The sequence below is a fragment of the Meriones unguiculatus genome, chromosome 1 (genome assembly GCF_030254825.1).
Source record: "Meriones unguiculatus strain TT.TT164.6M chromosome 1, Bangor_MerUng_6.1, whole genome shotgun sequence".
In the NCBI taxonomy this organism is placed as follows: Eukaryota; Metazoa; Chordata; class Mammalia; order Rodentia; family Muridae; genus Meriones; species Meriones unguiculatus.
Window position 1 is genome coordinate 81,318,864 of NC_083349.1, and position 22,072 is coordinate 81,340,935.

The window sequence follows — 22,072 nt, forward strand, 5'->3', positions numbered from 1 at the left end:
AAAAGGGAGTCAGGACCAGGATGGAGATGGCTTGTGACAGCCAGCTCAGATCTCTTGGACAGATGAAGGAAGCACTCCTGCCCAAAGCAAAGGGCATTTAAGGCAACAATTCTTAGCTTAAAACAACCCAGAGTCCCTAAATAATGACCTTGAGGCTCCCAAGAACCTTTCCGTAACTCCTGAACAGAATAACTTCACTGGACTCAACTTCTCCAAGAACATTCCTGCAGTTGCTCAAATGCCACTCCAAGTCAGTACACTCTTCCTGTCTACTCACTATGTGCCCTGTGACCCCTGCCTGCTCACTGTTTCTAATAACTGCATTATCAGCTCCAGTTTACAAACAAATCCAGGCTTAAAGAAGTTAAAAATTTGCCTGAGATCTCAAAGAAAAGGTAACCTAGTTTGGAGTCCAGGGCCCTTAGGGCCACACCATCCTTCCCAAAGGAGTCCTATGGCCTTTGGGTTGCAGAATCAAGCAAGGGAAGTGCTGGCTTACCCAGCACTCATCACAGGTCACTGCCTTCCCAGTTTCCACACATTATCAAATGACAGCACCCCACGACAGAAACTGTTACTGCTTAAATAATCTCTAGGAACTCAACCCGCACTTGTAACATTTTACCGCTTCCTCCCACAGCCTCAGTTGGCTGCACTGCTGTTAAGGAGGTGGAGGAGAAAAGAATAAAAGGAGGAGGAAGCCTGTCAGAATCATCTTTTCTACCCTGGGCTCTGAACCTCCATGGTCACTTTGAACTCCATACACTGCACACTCCCTCAGATGCGTGAACGGTGGGGTGCCAAGCAGTACGGTTTTAAATTCCTTTGCAAGAAAATAAACAAAATATCCTTGAAAATCCTACCCTACAAATTTCTATCTCTGAAGCTGCCTTTTAGTAGATTTCTCCAAAGCAACTTCTTTTCAAACACTTGAAACTTTGACATACTCACAGCACTCTCACCTCTAACTGGCTGCTTGAAAAACAATTGCTTTGAGATGGGCTGATCTGAAATAAATAAATAAAGGGGAAGCTGGCTCCTCACACAGTTTGCATGGCATGTGCACACTGCTCCCTGGCAAGTGCTGCTCCAACAAAAGCTAGCAGCCATTGTCATGGGGAATAAATGCTCTGGCAAAGTTGCTGGCTGCTCACTTCTAAAAGTGCTCGGGGGTGTCCTGCGCAATTATCCTTTGCTTTGGAGATTGCACACCAGGGCCCATGTTTAGCAGGGAAGGGAGAGCACAGGTGTTATGCCCGGTGGTCTCCACAGGCAGCCCTGAGAGCCCTGTTAAGAAGCGCAGCAACTCTGTAGAGTAGGCCCTGCCCCAGTGCTACACAGATGCACTGCAGGCATCACAGCAAGTGTCTGGTCCTCTCAAAGCCCAGTTCTGCCTCCAAAAGGTCATCACCTTTACAACTATTCCCCTGGAGAAGGCAATGTGGCCATTCCTGGCAGAGCCTGCAGAGCTAATGCAGACAGCCACAGTCCCTTACCGAGCAGGCTGATACCCAGCCTGGACAGGCCCTGTCGCAGTCCCTCGCCCAGGCTCTCAGGGAGCTGCCGCCGCCACTCCTCCTGCCGGTTGTAGTGCTCCTCATCCAGGGAAAGCCGGTCCATATTTCGGGCCAGGCTGGTGGCCAAGTTGGTGATGGACGTCAAGGTACCTGAGAGAACAATGGGTTGGTTTCCTTTTCACAGACATGATGGGCTTCAGGTAGTAGACCGGGAGGTTTGTGGGGTGGATGAGGAGAAAACACACTAGCAGCACTTGCGTCTCCCTTAACATGCCAGGTGGGGAGTGACAGTCTTCCCTTCCCAGCCATTTGAAGCAAGAAACACAACATTTGTGCATGGGAGTGCTGGCACTTTGCAGTGGGGCAGAGGAAATATCCCTACCTGGCTGAGAGTTTTACACCCTTCCAATCATTTGTCAAGACTTGGAGAAATATGGATCCAGTTTGAAGAGGTTAAAATTTACCTGCTCTGATCTCGGTGTGTGTTTGTTACGGAGGACTGCACCTCGGCATTGCTTGTGTAAGGAAATGTCCTACTACTGACCACATCCCTAGCCTACCTGCCTTTCTGAGCTCATTTCACAGGTTATGTTCCTTAGTCCTAGACAGATGTCAAGAAATGTTCCCACTTAAGGACTAAAATTATTGCCTTTTTATAAATTCAGTCTACCCCACTCCCTCCTCTGTCCTCTTACCATGCTTAGATTGATTCTGAACTTGTGATCTTTCTCACCAAACACCTGGCTAGACATTAAACTCTTTTATCATTTGGCATTCTGAGGAAATAACTATTTGCTACAGAAACTTAAATAGTTTTGATAATGAGGATATTGACAGATGGAAAAGACAATAAAGAGACTGAAGCAATGATGCTGTTTGGTTTTCCTGAGAGGCAACTTCAGCCACATGTTCCAACAGCCCTGCCCTCCCCAGCAAGTACATTATGTATTTCAGTCAGCAAAACCAGAAGACACCAATGGAAAAGAAGTGGTAGGTGCCATTTCTGAAGCTACTTTAAGCTACTTTCTTTACCTGTGGTCTGAATACACACACACACACACACACACACACACACACACACACACACTGCTCTGATTTTGCTAGAATGGGAGAACAAATGTAAAATCCAGTCAGGATGCTAAATATACCACTGAGGTTCTGTTTAGCAGGTGTTTGCTATCATATTGTAAACTAGAAGCCACAGAGCCTCTGAGATTCCGTGGCAGGAGCAAGAAGCCCACCAGGCGCACATCTGTGAGCCTCTAGTCAGCAAGTAGGCCTCCAAGGATCTGGGGCTGGAGGCAGCTCCCTCTCATTGGCCATGGAACTTGTTTTTATTGCTTTGGCTGTTCTCTTGCCAACCCCCAACCCATAGCCCCCTTTCTCTCCATGGATCATGGATTTCAAGCCTAAGTCATTTTTTTTTCTTTTTGAGGCCTTCTAGAGACTTCCATAACCTGCCCACTCATAACAGAGTTAAGGTATTGTCTACAGTAACATGCCTTTTATAGGCAAGAGGCCTTTGCCCTGTTTTCTCTGCCTCCCGCTAAGAAGAAAAGGGACTCAGATGGCCCTTGTTAGTTCCCCAGTCACTGCCAACCTGACCAAAGTATCAAGCAAACACTGATGAAATGAAAACATTCTAGTGGGAAGCAGTTTAGCCTCCACAAGATGGCACTGTGGACGTAGGGAGCTGGAGTGAGGCTGGCCTAGAAATCAGCTTTCTCATCACTGTCCTTAAGACAGTTGACACCTGTACGTACATTTTAAAAACATGAGGCAACTGGTGTAGGATTCCTGATGCTTAGCAGGGATCATGGACACCTTCAATATTGCCGTACTGGTTGCATGGAATAACAGCTGAGCCAGGCTTTGTTTTCCCAATGAGAGGTTGAAGATCCTTAAGTTTCTGAAACATTTCCACACTACATACAGGCAAGCAGTGATTTGTTTAAAACACAAAACAGTCTAAGTAAGCTGTGCTACAAGCCCAGCATTTCACGGCAAGCTAACACAGCAACAGAAGCTGGAGGCTGGGTAAAGACACTGAAGCGCTTCAACTCCTGAAAACAAGACAAGGACTGGCAACAACTTCACAGCTAAACAAGACAAGGGCTGGCAACAACTTCACAGCTACCTTTGGAAATGTGCTTGACGAATGATGTAGTCCCTCTGGAGACGCCACTCACGAAGGCCCCTGGGCCTCGTGTCAGCCCCTCGTATGGAAGCCGGAAGAAGTCCGAGATCCCATTTCCAATGCTTCTCACTAAGCTGGCGGGACTGCCGAGGATTTCCAGAGACCCCACCACCCAGCCTGCAACACAAGGAAAGTGGTTATTGAGGCCTTGAGTTCAGTGCTTTCAGCATTTGTGAAAAGTGGCCTGTTTTCCCCGAAATTCCCTTTTCACACCAGAATGGAGGGTGTCGTAAGCTGCTTTGGAGCAGAATATGGGAAATAACTCATTCTCCATGAATTCATAAATGGTGAACTTTCATACTTTATAAATCAGAGGTCCCTCTGGCAGCCTTGCAAATGGCTTTAATATGACTTCTGTGCCCAAGCCTCCTGTACTTCTGTAAAGGGAACCATGTGCAGACAGTGCCCCCACCCACAGATCAGGCAGGCGTTCTGGGCTGCAGGTGCTCACACACTGAGAAGTTCCTCCCAGCCTGCCAGGGTAAGAGCTGCCCAGTGGGGAGCAGCCAGATGCTAAATAAGGTGCTGCAAAAGGGATGCAAACCTTGACAAAGATGGAGGAGTTATGTTTAATCTTTCCCAATCCTATCGAGCTGTGTGCTTCCCTTAGAGTGGAGCTAGAGCCAAACAAATGTCTCCCCTTCAACCCTAGCTTCAGTTGTGTAAACATCACTGACAGGGACATACTGATTAGGTTAGTGAGACGGAAGTGTTCTCCCATCGATGTCCCAGGAGGGTGGCTTTGGATCTGGTTTCCTATTTAAACTCGGGCTTGCCAGGAGCTGGCCTGCTCACAGCCTTCTGCCTCGTGGGAATGAGGCTGCCATGCAGTCCACAGCAGCTGCCTTTCCCCTTCCTCCTGGGGTAGGGACTGAGGGCTATAAGCCCAGAGGACTCCAGGGGCAGGCAGGGACCAGGGTCAAGGGGAAGAGGAATCTGTAAAAAAAAAAAATTCCTCTAGGAATTTTTACTTTCATTTTTAAGACAGGGTTTCTTTGTGTAGCCTTGGTTGTTCTGGACTCACTTTGTGGACCAGGCTAGCCTCGAACTCAAAGAGATCTGCCTGCCTCTGCCTCCTAGAGTTCTAGGGTTACAGGCATGTGCTGCCATGCCCAGCTTCCTCCAGGAATCTTTAGGCCGTAACCCAGTACTGTGGCCTTTTTCTTGGGAAGACTGTGAGGAGAAGACCTATGTGGGAGCTGTTACCCCCTTCAACATCAAGTCCATGACAGAGCCTCAGGTACGTCACCAGTCCAAGCAGAATGCCAGGTCACCATCAAAGCAGAGAGGGCAGGACTTTAATAAATTTTGATTCCCTCTCCCTTTCTAGAACATAAGGATTGACAACATGGGTTTCAGTCAATGTGGGAAGTAACATCTCGATGAAGACTGAACAATGAGGAGCCACGTGGGGGTCAAGGCATTGCTCATGGAATCCTCCAGCAGCAAGGCATCTTCATCTTGCAAATGTATCCTGACCCCTGAGCTGTATGGATACAGGAGGCAGGTACAAGCCCACCTGCTGTTGTGTGTCCGCTGGGCCTCCACTGGTAGGAAGTAGAGGACACCGAGCCTGAGAAAATGGTAGGAAGTCACTCACACTTTCTGGCTGATGAGACAAGGGAGGAGGGTTTCCAACCTTTACTTGACCCCTGCCCTCCTCTCCCCTAAACCCAGCAGGGTCTTATGGAAGAAGTTAGTACTGAAAGGCACTCTGTGGAGGTAAAAAAAAAACAACAGCAGATTCTCCTTGGACAATCTCCCAGAATGATCGATCATCAGGGTCCATCTTAGGGCTGGTTTAGAAACATTTGTTTCCCTTGGCATATGTGAAAGAGCACCAGCTATGATGCTTTAGGTTTGAGAATTTGGGAACACAGGGGGGGAAGGACCAGCCTTGTCTCTTAGCTCCCATCCAGCTACTGGGAGCCCTTTCTTGTTCTTCCTAGCAATGTGAAGAGTGATACTGACATTTCCTCTTGGGTGATCAGTGAAGCCTGAAACCACCAGAGTCTGTGGACTGAGATGCAACTTGGTGGCATCTAAGCTGGACAGAAAAGTCAGAAACTAGGCAAGGATACTCTTTATTACTTTCTCCAGAAGCAAAAAAGGGGCCCCTCAGCATCCACCAGGCATGGGTTCCAGGGCCCCTGCAAGCACTAAAGTCTAACGATGCCACATGCTCATAAACAAAATGTGTGGCATCGAATGTCTGCTGCCCTCCAGTATACTGAAACCACTTCCGGATTATATGTAATCCTGAATATAATGCAAAAGCTGCATCAAACATTTTTATGCTGAATTTTGAAATGTTTATTCCATTTACTTGTGGGTGTGGTTGTGCATGTGAGTATGCAAAGGCCACAATGCACTTGTGGAGGACAGAGGACAACTTGCAAATCGGTTCTCTCCTCCCCCTTTACCCACCTGGCCAGCAGGCCTTCTTGCTGGCCTCTTTATTCTGTAACTTTAAGAGATTAACATCAAGAACACACTTGATTCTTTTCTTTGAGTATTTTCAGGCTACAACTGGTTGAATCTGCAGATGTGAACCCAAGGATGCAGAGGTCCATCTACATACTTTTGGCTTAGTTTTTGGAAATTTTGTTGGTAACCTGAGTCTATTTGGCCTAGTGTGAGACTGAGAGCTGGAGGGAGGTTACTCATTTCTAGTTAGCAGTTATTTATTTTTAAGGCCTCTTCAAATGACTCCACAGACTTCCCTAGAAATGAGGTCAGGGTGTTTTCAACCATCCCATCCAGGAACCTTGAGTCCAATGGGTGAATCGGCCACAAGTGACATAGATACAACCTGCTCCCTCCCAGCCAGCCCTCACCCTCTCTCTTACAAGAATGCTAATCCATTCTCTGTAGGCCTTTCTCATTCCTCCAACTGTTTTCTTTCAGATAATATTCACAATGACCATAGAGTTTTAGTGACAATGTTTCAAAAATTATTCTCACTAAAAACAAAACAAAACAAAACAAAACAAAAAAAAACAAAAAACCCAACCCATCTTTGGTATTAGAATTTCTTTCCTGATATATACTGAGATTGAGATAACCATGGGAATTTTAATTGAATTACAAAAAGCCAAAGAGGATGTTTATTTACATGAGATCCCTTAGTAAACCAAGGCGGTCAGCTCAGCACAAAGCTACAGAGGCCACGGCTACTTGGACACAGGTGGAGTCTGTCTTCCTAGCTTAGTGTCAGCTGTGACTGCAGGAAGTGCTCCTCCTTCCTTGCCCTTTGACTAGAGAACACTGCTTCATGCCAAGCAACCAAAAGGGTGTCTGGGGTAGTTTGCAGACATACATATCTATTCAGTTTGAAATACTATGGATTATTTTAAAAGTGACTCCTTAGCAAGGGGGAAATATTTTCTTCACTATTGTACAGACTATCCAAACAACAGATCAATAAGGCTCTCAGCTGGAAGCTGTCATTTTCCTCCATAGCAGAGTCAGGGTCTCCCTGTTTTATGTGATCATAGGCCTCTTACCAATGCTAACAGTCATTTGCTGCCACTATCTGAATAGTCTACAGTAATTCACTTGCCGAGCGCAAGGTTATCACTGGCAGGAAGTCAGTCTTCAGGTTCTTTACCGGAGAAGACTTAAAGCCCAGTGTAGATGCTGCTTTTGACATGAATGTTAGCAACTTTGAGACCAGGCTATCAAGCTGAACCAAGAGTGACCCTAGGTCAGGAACACATGTTCTGGAGACGATGACTGTCAAGTAGTTTGAGACCACGGGAGCCAAATTCTTATTTTTAGTGCACAGTGCCCTCCATGGATGATTCTGTACTCACATCAAACACCCCTTGCATACTCTTCCAGCCAGATGGGAAACAAGTTTTACTCTTCCCCTTGGCCCTAGTATAAACCATGCCAGAGCCTGTAGCAGGCCACCTGGCTGCCAACAAGAAGGGAGTGGGAAGGAGAAGCAAGGGCCAGTCTTCCTCTCTGGATGAGTTGGTGGAGAGGGGCTGGACACCAACAGCCTTCTCTGTGCATTGTCTAGACAGGTAGCACCTGCTGGGGATGCCCAGGGCTCTTTTTACATCACAAATCCTCTGAACCTCTCACCTACGTTAACAGTAATGAAGAAAACTGCCCGACCACTTGGCACTGGACGTTTTGTAGGCCACGAGCTGAAGGCTCAGAGTGACTTCCCTGGCTGCACTAGTATGTTGAGACAGTCTTGTGCCTGCAAGGTACTAAAAACATGTTTGCTAAATTTAACTCATTTCTATGTTATGTGGCAGCTAAAATATTATAGCTCCTATTAACTACCAAGCAAAATGCCAGGTTTGACATACGTCCAGCTGATCTTCTCGGGATTTTAAAGTCCTCTTTACAGCTGAAGACCCACACCCAGGGAGGGGTGAGAGTTCCCCAAGCCCACATTGCCAGTCCAGACCTGCATCCAGTTCTGTTCGATGTGGAGCCTGCATGCATCGCCCTTTCCCTCCTCTCCCTTGTGTTGTGAGGCAGGCAGCTCCCCCACCACAGTGTGCCATTTCCGCCCAGGTGCTGGCCCGCCACAGACCCTTCACTTGCAACCTCACCTGCTCTGAAAAGAGCCCCAGCAGCATAGTGCATGGCCAGTGCATGCACCAGTTGCCTCGCCGTAGTGAACACTGGTCCTCTTTCAAAGACAGAGAAGGAGAGAGGAGTGTGGTCAGAAGCTATATACAGCTTGAGGGACGCATGGATGCTGACGAGCAGGCTCACTGGCTGGATGATGAGCTTCCGTAACTTCACCGGGTGCACCAAGGCCCTAGCATGCTGTCTCACTTGCATGGGCAGCACCTGGTCCTCTGCAGGGAGCTGTGCATGGGGAGCAGCCAGCCTGCTGTGAGGAAGGTAGGTGTCAAACAAAGTTCTGAGGTAGTACACGAAGGTGTCCTCCACATACAGCCGCGCTGGTTTCAGTTCAAAAGTGAACTCGCTGGCATCGAAGAGGAAGTCCTTCCCCTCAGATACAGTGAGGGAAAGTTTGATGAAGCAGTTCTCCTTGTATTCTTCTAAGTCTTTGCTGGAGGCCAAAAGACTGTGCACTCTGGAGTACTGGGCTGACTCTGTTTTCTCTCCTTGGCAGACCAAGACAGCAAAGTGGAAATTGGACTTGCTATATAGCTGGTTGTCCAGCTGTAGGTCTCCACAATAAACTTCCACACTGAAAAGCTGGAGGAAGGTGGAGGGAGGCTCTTCCTCTGGGAGGACACCAGGCACAGGAGACACATGGAGAAAAACGTTGTCCAAAGTGAGCCTCAGCAGCTCAGATGATGCCTTGTGCTGGGTGAGGTCGTCAGACACTGCCAGGCTCAGCTGCGTGATGAACATTCTGAAGGTGGCCACCTTCCCCAGAGCTCTGGAGAAGGGCAAAGCTTGTTAGGGTCTCTGCTTTCTTTCTGGTTTCCCTTTGGAGGACAGGGTCCTACCGCATACCTCCCAATGGGACAGATTCTCATAAGAAACAAGTAAGAACTCAACTTTCAGTACATGTCTGGACAGAGCCAGCCACAGGACTATTTTTGCAAAATGTTCCTGTTGGGACTATTATAAGCTCTTGTCATATTTCTGTATGTGTTTTTTCTTACCAACACCAGATTCCTTTTTTTTTTTTTACTACAAATTCCTCATTTTTATGCACTAATTTTCTGATATGATGATCATGGTACTCCTTATATTAAAAAAGATAAACTGAGCAGAAGAAAGAGAACTCAGCATGTACCGCCTATTTCTACTGCACCCAAGTGTGTTCTGCTCTTCCTGCTCCAACTTCTCCAGTCAAAGAGTCCCTGGCCAGGTCCATGCCCTCTCTGGGGCACTTCAGCTCCTCCCCACACACTTGCTCTTTAGAGTGCCATGTGTCCCATGCTACCTCCCTCTGCAATACTGTTAGTACAGGATGATGCAGTTATTCTACTTCTGAGTGAACCAAACCCTATTATAATGTCACTTCCTCTCCACCTACTTTCCGTTTCTCTGATCCTCTTTAGTTAAAAACAAAACAAAAAACCATTTCCACATAAATGTCTCTGATTCTTTCCTTTCTCTCTGCAGCTTGCTGCAACTTGGCTTACGCTCCCCTGTCCAACAAAACTGCCCCTTATCAAGGTCACTAGTGCTAGACCAAAAGCTGACTTCCAGCTCTGCACCATCTGCACCTTTCCTTGTATTATCTCAGATCTCCCACCTGGCTGGTGTCTCATCTTAAACTACCCTCGTGACTACCCCACCACACCACACCCAGATTACTTACACTAGTGTGCTCACATTTAGCAGATCGTTTTCTTCTGCAAAAGTATGCCCAGAATCTGAATCTGAATCTGAATCTGATCTCTCTCTCTTTAACCACTCTCACGGATACCAGGGCCTCTAGTGTGAATACACATAGTAACAGAGTTTCCTGATTGCTTCCACACTCATTTCTCTAGAAGTCACATCATCACATTAGCCAACAACCTAAACACTGAAGTCTCACATAACTTCCCCGCCTAAGATGCTCACGAGTGCCTCACTTCACTCAGCTATACCCAAACTCCCACAGTGCTCAGGAGGCACGAAAGCACACACCTCTGCCTTTTCAGCCCTGCTGTCTTCTGTGCCAGGCACTCTGCTTCAGGCCTTGGCACTGGCTGTGTCCTGGGTCTGGGAAGAACTTCCTCTTAACTGCCTGCCTTGCTACTTTCAAGTCCTCATGTAATTACGAGTCTCTTGAAAAGGTTTCCCTCAAACTATCTTCTTCACAACTCTATTCTTCCTGTTCCAAGGCCCTGCCAACTCACACCTCTCTAACTGGCTGTTTTTAATCCCTCTAGAGTGCTGATCTACTGTACTCATGGAGTTTCTTTGCTCCAGCTTCTCCAATTCTGTGCCTGCGATAATAGAATCCTCTGTTTCCCTATCGCTAGAGCAGACCTAACATCCAGTAATCATTCAGTATGAGTCAGGAAAGTGTAAGCAAAACAAGTGTGAGCAGACACTATGTTATTATTTTACTCCACCAATAATTTTCTGTTCATGTCCTTTACTGCCATTTTTTGTTTGTTTGTTTTGGGAAGAGGGCTATCTTTACCTTATTTCTACTATATAATTATTTTAAGTTAAGGATATTAATTATTTATATGGTTTCTATTTTATTTTTTATTTACTTTGGGAGGTGAATGCTCATGCCCTGGTTCATGTGTGCAGGTTAGAGGACAACTTGTAGGAACTGGTTATCTCTATCATGTGAGCTGGGGGGATGGAACTCAGATCATCAGACTTGGTGGCATAAACTTCTTCCTGGGAGCCATCTTACCATTCCCTCTACACCTTACTTTTGAGACAGGTCTCTCGTTGGACATGTCACTTGCCATTTGGGCTAGACTGGCTAGACAGCAAGCCCTTGGGATCTGCCTGTTTCCAGTCATCCACACTGTATTTACAGACCCAAGGGTGCTGTATTTGGCTCTCATGGGGATGCTGAGTTCAGGTCCTCATTCTTTACAGTTAGCACTTTACCTGCTGAGCCACCTCCCCAGCCTCCTTAATTCATGTTTTGGAATCTGAGGATAGGATTTGTATCAAAGGCTTTCAGAGCTGTGTTTATATTTACTATCAGTCTAAAAGAAAATCCTAGTTATTTACAAAGTTGTGTATTGAGAGATACTAACTTGCATTTTACACTAGTAATAATGGCACATTATTCAGAGGAATGTGTCTTAGCTTGAAAAGCAGTTGGCTGAACTTATCATAGAATTGGGAGACTCAAGAAAGATGTTATATTATTATCATTCTCTATATATGCTGGAGGCATATTTTTAACAACTAGATCTTTACTTATGGATTATATGATAATTAACCAAAACTTTAGTATGTGTGTGGAGACAACAAGAATGATAAATAGTAGGTTTATAATTTTATAATGTGACAAGAATGGTAAATAATAGGTTTACAACATTATAAATGAAAGCTCACTGTACTGCTGCTAGAAAAACAAACCCACCTGCTGTTGTTGGTTAAAATGGGCCCTGCTTTTCCTTCTGGGGCCAGAGTGATAAAGATTGTGCCACACTGATGGGTGATGTCCACGTACACATAGCCAAAGCCGGTGAGGAACACAACCTGCCAAAAGAGTGTTTCAAATCTGATTAGAAGGAAATAAGCACATTGTTGAAATGGCTGACTTCAAGTGTCTCAAGTTTTGACTCCAAACTGCAAACACTTTCCAACCACGTGTACAGGCTATTTGGTTGACTTGAAAAAAAATCAAATCCAGATTTTTCAATATCCAGGCTGTAAGGTTCACAGAAAAAATAAAATGATGGATGATGGGGCGTGAGTGTCTTCACTCTCTACTTTTTGGAATTGGCACTAGCCCCATGTGGGCTGGGGGCCAGCCATAGGGCCAGCTTTGTATGTGCATATGAACTGCTGTGGGAAAAACCTTATAACTCAGGAACTTAAATGCAATGTGCAAAACCTTTTCAGGCACTGTGTGTTGACTTACTATTACAGGACAACCCCACAGGCTGAACACAAAAAAAATAAACAATCTCCAAATCCAACAACAAAAACCCCAATATCCCTCACAGAACCAAAGATTTCAGGTATGTTAAATTTGCTTAGTTGGAAAATTAAGTTTCCAACCATGAGAAAGTGGAGTAAAAGCTAATGAATAAAGAGCCTCTACTATCTCAGGAGCCAGGTGCCAGGCCAGCAGAACAGATGTCCTTTCAACATTAAATACCAATGTTGGCTAAATGGACAAATACGTGAAAACAGAGCAGAGCTATGTGAAAAACAACTCCAGGAACATCATATTCACAGCTAAGGAGTGAAGAGGGAAGAGGCAGGAACCTCCTTATGCTTGAGTGCTGAGTCTCATGATCTGCAATATCACCTAGATCTGGACCCTTTATTCTGGTTAAGACAGTAAATAACAGAACAAAGACTGACAATCCCTAGATGAGGAAACAAAGCTAGGTGTTTGCCTGACAAGCAGTGAATGTATTGTAATGGTGATCTCGCAAAGGCACCAGAGACTGTTTACACAGAGTCATGGGAAAGAAGTCATGGACTCACACTTAGAAGCAATGTCAAGGTCCCTGGGTCTCTTTCTTTTACAATGTCTCCTTTAGAAACCGATATCATAAGCTTCCAGGGCACATAGATGTCACCCTGCCTTTTCCCACTGTGTCCAGCTGTGCTGAGGGCCTCTGCCCTCAGAGACTTGGCCCTCACCTGCGTTCACCTTGCCTCTTGGCCTCATTGTGCCTAGAACACCCCCAACCCCCAAATACCTTTTTCAAAATCTGTTTAAAGGATGCCTTATTCTATGGGGTTATTATTTTCCTATTTCCCTCCTCAGTTCTACATTCTAAAAGCAGTTAAACATATTTCTACTTGATCACAAAATTTACCATTTGTTACCTATTTACAGATCAGACTCAATCACTGGATTCTAAACTTCTTGAGAACAGGAAAAAGCCAATTTGCTATGCTTGTATTCTATACAGACAAGTCTCCCTGTTTGTTTTCCAAAAATATTTCAAAGAACTGTTTCTTGAATTTTCTCTAACTTTTCCACCATAAGAATTAAGATGATTATCATAAAAATTAAAATGTCTCATTTTACAAATGTAAAACTAAATGAATTATTAGAGAAATATTCCCAGTTATAAAAGCCACTGCATGGCTGGCCAGAGGCTCAGCAGGTACAGGTGCTTGCTCTCAAGGCCAATGAACTAAATTTGGGCTGGGCTCCACAGATGGAAGGAGAGAATCTATCACTACAAGCTGCCTTCTCTCATTGGACCTGGCTCCCATGTGTACATACACACATTAAAGAAATAATATCATTTAGAAGAAAATTTAAGGAGTCCTTTGTATAAGTTTTTCTCCTGTTTAAAGTCATTCTTTGTGTGAGTTTTCTACTAGACTGACAGGTCTAGGATTACTAACTTGGAGTGACCATTTAAAGCTCTCTGTATCAGTCTTGCCTGTGATCCAGGTTTTTAGCAGAGAGCTATAAAACCATAGCTGTCATGCCTGATGGAAGAAATGAAATGACCAGAACAGGGAACTATTTAGTGTTCAGCTTATCCTCAGAGTAATCTCTGGGTATCACGAAATGAAGATGTTTAAATAGCCTAAGGGAATAAAGACAAGGCTGGCTGACAGTCTGTGTTAAGTGCCCAAGGGACTTGTGATAGTAAGAAAATTAACCTAAACTTTCAAGGTACTTCTGACCAAAACGTCTGTACTTTGAATTTTGCCCAACAGATATGGCTAGAGGTTTGCCTCCCAGGTGATTGTAAATTTTTCTCAAATCGACAATTAAAACTAACCATTACAGCTGTCAAACACACACACACAAGCAAAATTTCAAAATACTTTCCTTCCTTCGGGGAAAATCTATTAAAACTTATCTTGTGCAGAAAATTGTTATAGCTACAGTGACTTGAAGATATAGAACTAGGAATTTCATTTTTCAGCTGATTTAAGCTATGACTCATTTTCATTAAAAAAAAAATCTATCTTTATATTGTGAAGAATAGCTTTAAACCTTGTCACTTATATAGCCATGTGTGAAGTGCTTATTTAAAATTTTTCTTTAAGTTTCTTAGGTGCTTTTATAGAAACCAAGAGGCCCCCAAACTTGTTAACTTAACCCCGATCTGCCCCCGGCTGATATTGCAGATTTATATGACCAGGCTCCCCCGCCCCTCTCTCTGAGACAGGTTCTCACACGTAGCCTATGTTGGCCTCAGGCCTGGCATACAGGAGAAGCTGGAATGTCTGACCCCTCCCCCTTCCATCTCCCAAGTGCTGGTATTCTAGCATGCACCAGCATACCCAGCTGTACTGAGAAGTTCTTTATAAAGCATCTTAATAAAAGGTTAAGTCAGCCTGTAATCCCAGCACTCAGGGAGGCAGAGGCAGGTGGATCTCTGTGAGTTTGAGGCCAGCCTGGTCTACAGAGCAAGTCGAGGACAGCCAAGGCTACACATAGAAACCCTGTCTTCAAAAAACAAAACAAGACAAAACCAAAAAACAAAAGTCAAGTTACAGTTTTAACACAGGGAGGAATAGCTGGTTAGATTACATTTGAAATATTGTAATTCCATCTGCCATATTTTAAAAGGGGAACATAAAACACTGGTGTATTCAGACAAGGATAACTGGTGATGTGTCTGGGGAAGGAAACACTTAGAGAAGATGTTTTAGGCTGGCATCAAAAACTTGCATCATAATTGTAGGAAAGGGAAGTAAATTCTGTGTGATGCCCTGGACCAGTGATTCTAAACATTCCTAATACTGCAGTCCTGTATACAGTTCCTCATGTTGTGGTGACCTCCAACCATCACATTATTTTTGTTTTTACTTCATAGCTAATTTTGCTACTGTTACAAACTGTTAAGTAAAGATCTGTGTTTTCTGATGGTCTTAGGAAGCCCCTGTAAAGAGGTTATTTGTCCCCAAAGGGGTCACGGCCCACTGGTTGAAGAACTCTGTCCTTGAGGGTAAAAAAGGATAAAGAGGACAGCTTCCAGCTGTCTGAGTAAGAACAATGTTTCTTACCATCTCACTGGAAAAGCCACAGCTATGACACAGAGATGTCACAGAAGGGGAAAAGGGGAAGAAAAGAAAGCTCGTCTGACTTAAGCTTTGATGAACTTGCAGGTGATAACTTCTGTAGCCAAGGCATCTCACCAGAGGCTGGTCAGGGACCCCGACTTGGTGTAGGAAAAACAAAAGTGAGGGATTTATAAGCAGACCCAGTTGTTAGCTGGCTGATTCTACTCTGTAAGCCTGCAGCCTCTCATCAGCAAATAAACTCAGAAGCTACTGGCCTGACCAACTGAGGGCCTTTGGTGATCAAAGGAGCCACCTTTGATTTACTGTACTCAACTGCATTTATTTATTTCCTCAAGTCCTTGAGTTAAGACTTGTGCCTTATTTGGGGACATGGTAGTAGTGTCATGCTCTTATAATTCCACTGCGGTTGAGGTAGACAAAAGAGCATCCTTGGTGCTCCCACGATGGCTAGACTAGTGAGCCTCAGGTTCAGCAAGAGACCCTCTCAATTTTTTCACTTTGCCATGCTCAGGTATTACTATGCATAGGAGGTGGGAAATGGCTTCGTGGGTAAAGTATCTGTAAATTAAACATGAGGATTTGTGTTTCAATCCCAAGAATGCATGTGAGGCTGGATGTGGCAGTGTGTATTGACAGTCTCAGTGTTCCTATATCAAGATGGAAGGTGGAGGGAGACAGGACAATCTCTGAAGGGATTCTACCTCAATCAAAGTAGAACGTAAGGACTCTCAGCTCCACACATGTATCCATACTCATTCATGCCCATATGCGTGCACATCCACAAACAGCAACCAAAAGAAATTACTTTGCATAAACAACCTAGTGAATCTCACGATCCAAAGATGACAGCACAATCTGTGCCAGATCACACATGGTCTTATTTAGTTCTAAATGCTGCAGAACCCTCTCTCTTATCCTTTTCTTTCACCTGGCACCTTGGCATTTAGTGGCCTAAAGAGTTTATGCTCCAATCTGAGCTCTGAATCTTCAAACATGTTCTTTTTGATAGAAAATTCTCCAAAGCTGGGCATGGTGGCGCACGCCTGTATCCCAGCACTTAGGGAAGCAGAGGCAGGTGGATCTCTGTGAGTTGGAGGCCAGCCTTGTCTAAAAAGTGAGTCCAGGACAGCCAGGGCTACAAAGAGAAACCCTGTGTTGAAAAACAAAAACAAAACTGTTACCTGCTTCTGGATTGCCTAACAACCTATGATGTCGTTATGTGTCTCTGGCCAGGTAGCCACACCTGGAAAGCGTGGTTACCTTGCTCCTTAAAGGGACTGACTTGCCACGTTGTCCCTCTCTTGCCCTCGTGGCCCTCTTTCCTTTCTCTGTTGGGGCACCCCTCTCTTTCCTCCCACCATGTCCTGCTCTCCCTTCTCTCTCTTTCTTCATCTCCATCTAATAAACCTCTTTCACATAAAAATCTGTTGTGTGCCTGATTGTCATTATTTAATATGTCCCAACAACAAAAAAACAAAAAACAAAAAATGACAAACAAAACAAACAAACAAACAAACAAAACTTCCACCCTCTTGCCTAATTCATGCCTTGGAGGCACTGACAGCAGGTTCTCACCCAGAGGCCACTTCCTGCCCGAGCTTTCTTTGAGGACACTCATTTCCTTTCTTCACAGCCTATGAGAGTTTGCACTAATATGGCTGCTTGTTCTTACAAATGGCAGCTCTTTCACTTGTAAACTTGACAGCATGGGCTGTTATATCTTTGCTCAGTAGCACCAAGCTTAGTGACTGGTACATATCATAAACCCAGTATTTGTTGGCTAGATGAAGACCAAAAAGAAGGTTCTGACTAACAGAAACGGAAATCCCATATGCTACGACAGGGTTCCAAAATAATGACTAGAATTATCCACACAAACTTATTCCTTATGCTTTCACTGTTTACTGAGATTCTCTGGGCTCAAAGAATCCTTGTTTATTAGGTTATAAAATTAATTGAACATACTGTCTCATATACGCTGTTTCAAAATTACAGAACACAAGACTGTTCCATGTACAAAATAGCCTGGAGATGTAACCTAGGGCTGACAAAAAAGCCTGGTCCTATAACAGAAATTTTTGAGTGATTTCATTCTGCTTATGACCTAGGGCTGAGGAGTGCTTCTGGAGGATGAGCCAGTGGCTGCTTTCCCATCAGGGATTCTCTCCCCAGCGGCTTACATGCCTGGGCATTAGTGAAAGAGTATGTGCCAAGTCTGAAAGACTTCTTCTTTCAGAGGAGGAAGTGCACCACACAGTCCGCAGGACATATGGCGCACAGCTCCTAAAAGATGAATGGGGACAGGAGCCTCTGCTGGGCCTCCCTCTGTGGGTGAAAAGATGCGGGAAGAGCATCTCTTCTGAGCTTTGAAGTGTCCCCAATCACAGGGCTGAGGAGATTTAAAGTGAACGGGAACTCCCAGGAGACAGTCTGGCAGGCAGCATGCCTATTGTAAAGGACTCCCCAGTCATACATAAGTAAGATTTCAAAATCTCCATGCTGATGAGTGGGTCCAGGACACTTAGAACTTACGGAATTTATTTTGTAAAGTACTGAGACTGCAGGCATCTTAGGATTCACAGATGCAGCAGGCTTTCAGTTCAAATGAGGGCTGCTGATGTTAAAGCTCACCCCTGGGGAGACTGGGCCACTACAAATCAGGTGACCAGAGTGAAAGAGCTTTCCAGGCTGCTCAAACATTCTTTTTTTTTTCTGTTCCTGACCCTTCATCTGTTTTCACAGCTACTACTTTCTCAGACCTCTCCTGCTTCTCTCTCGTAACAGATTATTAATTATCTACTTCATAAACTCTAGTCTAGTAAGAATCCATTCATTGAATTTTCCAGCCTCCTCTTCTATGGATCCAGCCACTCCAGCGCCCACTCCTGCCCCTTCTTTCCCCCTGCTGGAGAAGTAGAGGTGGCCCTCTGCTGAGTGGAGCTGCTCTGAGGCTGTGCTTCAGCTTGTCTCTCTGGGCACTGTGCCATTTACCATCTTCTCACTTGCTCCTCTCCTGTATCTTGTTTCTTCTATGCTGACTTCAATTTTATGGCCACACCCCTTGACAGAGCAATTCTCATCTGCCTCTGTCCTCAGGGCTTCTGCTTACTCCCCTCTTGTAACTTCTCATTGTCTTACTTTGTCAGCAGTCTCATTCTGAGGGTTTCTTGTCACCATTTGGCTCTTTACTCCTTGTCTCTTTTGGTGTTCTGTGCTTGCAGGTCACGCATGAGAGTCTCATGGCCTCCTATACACAATCTTTTGTTCATTATTGCTTCTTATTTAATTTATTCATTTGGTCATTAACTTATTCAGCTGACCTTTATTAAGATCTTGGTGTGAAAAAAAAAAGATCTTTGTGTGTTGACACTCTTCTATAGCTGAGTATGGGATATGTCTAACCACCAGAAATGTGATAGGAAATCATTTACATACAAATTAGGTGGGTATCAATAAGTTAATGGGTAAAGAAAACATTATATGGGGCTAGAGAAATGGTAAGAGCATTCATTGGCTGCTCTTCCAAAGTTCCTAAGTTCAATTTCCAGCAACCACATGGTGGCTCACAACCACCTATAATGATATCTGATGCCTTCTTCTGGCCTGCACACACACATGCAGGCAAAATATGGTACAAAATAATAAATAAATAAACCTTGGAAAAAACCAACCCCCCACATTACATATAACTATCTCTCTCTCTCTCTCTCCAGATAGATATCCCCATATAGACTATTATTCATAAATAATTATTGAAATAAATTATGTCACTTGCAAAGAATGGATGGAACTGGAGATCATATTAAATTAAATAAACTAGACTGAGGAAGACAAGTGCTGTATGTTGTTTTTCACATACAATCTAAGTATACAGTATACTTGCATAAAAATGTAAAAAAATGGACAAAAATTCTACTAAGAACATCTAAATGCAATTTGGTATTAGACAAACTGGTGAGTACAGTGGTTTCTCAAAGTTCTTTGTAACAAAAACGACACTGCAATGATTTGTGTTTATACTATATAACTATTTTATATTTTTCATTCAAGTTGAATAAATATCACACAGGGGATTCTGGCTGCTTAATGTTTAGAAAAGAGAAGAGAAATTAAAATTACAAATACAAGCATGTAGAAGGCCTAGAGAAGGAGGCAGGAGACTGTCAAGTATCTCTCATAACTCCCGGGAGGAGAAAGTCCCTGAGGACAAGGAAAGAAAAGTCAAGGGTGTCCACGTGAGGAGCAGTACAGGCTGCTCATGCTGGAGTGGGCTGAGCTGGACACAGGCTTAAATGCATGGGACTCAGGTCATGTTACTCCTGGAGGGCTCCCATTTCTCGAACAAGCGTTACTAGCTTGGCTGATTTAAAGCTTAAAGAAGTGTCTTACGCACAGAGTGGCTGATAAATGACAATTATCATAAATACTTTATCCTTTTAACAAATATTTATAGACATTACAACATGTCATATTTTCAATCTTTTGTGAATAACAAGTGATGTGAAAGATCTTTAAGAAAGTATAAGCACAGATTTATTCAGCTATAAAAAGCAATGAAGTTCCGATAAATGCTATAACATAAATAAACCTTTAAGACAACATTCTCAGCAAAATCAACCAGGCACTAAGCACAAAGACTTCATAATTCTCCTTATCTGAGATTCTTAGAGCAGACAAAGTCATAGAGATGGAACGTAGAATAGAGGCCAGCAGGGTAGGGGGGAGGAAGATTACAGTTCCTGTTTGGAATGATGAAGAGCTTTGAAATTAGGTATCACTGCTATGGCTTGGATATAAAAGGGCTGCAAAGGCTCATGTGGTGAAGGCTTGGTCTCCAGCTAATAATGCTATTGAAGTGAGTGGATCTCAAGGGTGCTAACTTCATCAATGCAGGCAGCTATTCTTAGTTCATAGCTGAATGAGTAAATTATTAGGAATTGAGTTTTAGCTGAATGAAGATAACTGGAGGCATTCCATAGAGAGATGCATTTTGTTCTGGTCTCTCTGTTTTCTCCTCATTGCTTGTTTGCACTCCTAGGTGAGAGGCTTTCCTCTCCATATTCTGGCAACCTGATTCTCCCTTGTCATTGGCCGAAGAATAACAGAGCTAGCCAAAGCAAACAGCTCTGAAACCATAAGCCAAAGTAAATCTTTTCCGTTTAAACTGATTTTCTCATAGTGAAAAAAACTGGTGAACACAATGATGGCAATTTTACAACACTGTAAATGTATTTAAATTTAAGAATATCAGAAAAGAAGTGCTAGGTTCAAGTGTCATTTTCAATAAGAAATAATACCAGAAACACTTAGGGTAAGTGCTGAAACCTAAAAACATATGGAGTTTTTATAGATTACTAGCATAAATATACATATTTAAAAATTGGCATGCTTTCCAAAGAAGGAGTTAATCAAGAGTTAATACTATGACCATCCTAAAATCTGGACAGCTAAATCTTCTATGTAAAGAAGTCTATAATTTTATTTTACTTTGACATTTTAGATCTGAGATGGATTCATTTTACCAAGTGCTTCTCTCGCATTTCTGGTGTTTATAAATATCTTCATTTTTTATTCTCTCTCTCTCTCTCTGTGTGTGTGTGTGTGTATCTACATATGCCAGGGCATATGTGTGGAGGTCAGAGATTCCTGTGGGAGGTGGTTTTCTCTTTCTCCCAAGTGTGTCCTAGGAATTAATTACACTACAGTTGTCTGGCTCAGCAGCAAGCACTTTTACATATTGAGCCATCTTGTCAGTCTAAAAAAATTGAGTATTTAGAAATCTGAGTTCAATATCCATGACCCATATGGAGGAAGGAGAAAAATGATTCTCATAGGTTGTCTTTTGACCTTTACATGTATACCAGGGTACATGCATGCTCACACACATATACATAAATAATACACATGAAAGGAAGGAAGGAAGGAAAAGAGAAAAAGAAAGAAGGAAGGAGGGAAGGAAGAAAGGAAGGAAGGAAGGAAGGAAGGAAGCCAGCAAACAGGCTGTGTCTAGAATAAACAACCACTGACCTGTGTTCCTTGACTATTGATGTCGACGGCATCACTCCACTCTGTTGTCATCTCTTCCATCAGTTCCACTTTCAGAAGGAGGCTGGGAAGCAAGTCTTTGGTCTTGCAATCTGGGTAACCGATAATCTGGTGATATAGCTCATGATGAATTGAACTCTCAGAAGGAATTTTTTTGCAATAAACCTCAAACTTTGGAATATCTGAAAAGTTTTAAAAAAAAGGCGCATGCAGATCTTGGTTTTAAGGACAAAGTCAAAGAGTAAGGTACTCTTCATAGGCCCACAGGTATCTTCTAAAGCACCCCCGCCCCATGAATCTGCGTCTCCTGTGGTTTCCCTTCAGGGCTGTGCGGCATACCTCTGATGTTCTCCTTTATGAGCATTGTTACTGGACATCTGTTGTGGAAAATGACACGAGGACTTGGGTCTTCTGAGAGGGTTAAATAGGTGACTCCAAAGTGTTCTTGATACGTCAGTGTTATTGCCCTGGAACAGACCAGCAACAGCATGGTTTCAGGGGCACACAGGCTCTCTGTGGTTCATGTTTACTTGAATGTGCAGTATTACAAACTCTGCAGTGCCTCTTTTCTAATTCAGAGGTTACGTTTTTCAAAAAAGTAGCCTATTCCTCACTTAATAGCTGATGTACATGAACATAGGCTTACTAATTTCAGAGTAGTAGTAATATGCACTTACTCTCAAATACTCAAAAACATGAAAAATGACTTTAAATA

The 22,072-nt window shown here is 43.7% G+C and overlaps 1 protein-coding gene across 4 annotated transcripts in view; it reads right to left on the reverse strand.

Annotated features, from left to right (window-relative positions):
• Positions 1-22,072, reverse strand: part of Vps13b (vacuolar protein sorting 13 homolog B) — a 641,091-nt gene that overhangs the window by 12,106 nt on the left and 606,913 nt on the right. For all 4 annotated transcript variants that reach the window (XM_060392854.1, XM_060392863.1, XM_060392849.1 and 1 more), the window contains 6 exons: positions 21,697-21,824; positions 21,340-21,539; positions 11,717-11,835; positions 8,289-9,094; positions 3,655-3,831; positions 1,497-1,667 (listed from right to left, as the gene is read on the reverse strand). In XM_060392854.1, coding sequence (XP_060248837.1) covers positions 1,497-1,667; positions 3,655-3,831; positions 8,289-9,094; positions 11,717-11,835; positions 21,340-21,539; positions 21,697-21,824 — 1,601 coding nt within the window. The remainder of the gene's footprint in view (positions 1-1,496; positions 1,668-3,654; positions 3,832-8,288; positions 9,095-11,716; positions 11,836-21,339; positions 21,540-21,696; positions 21,825-22,072) is intronic.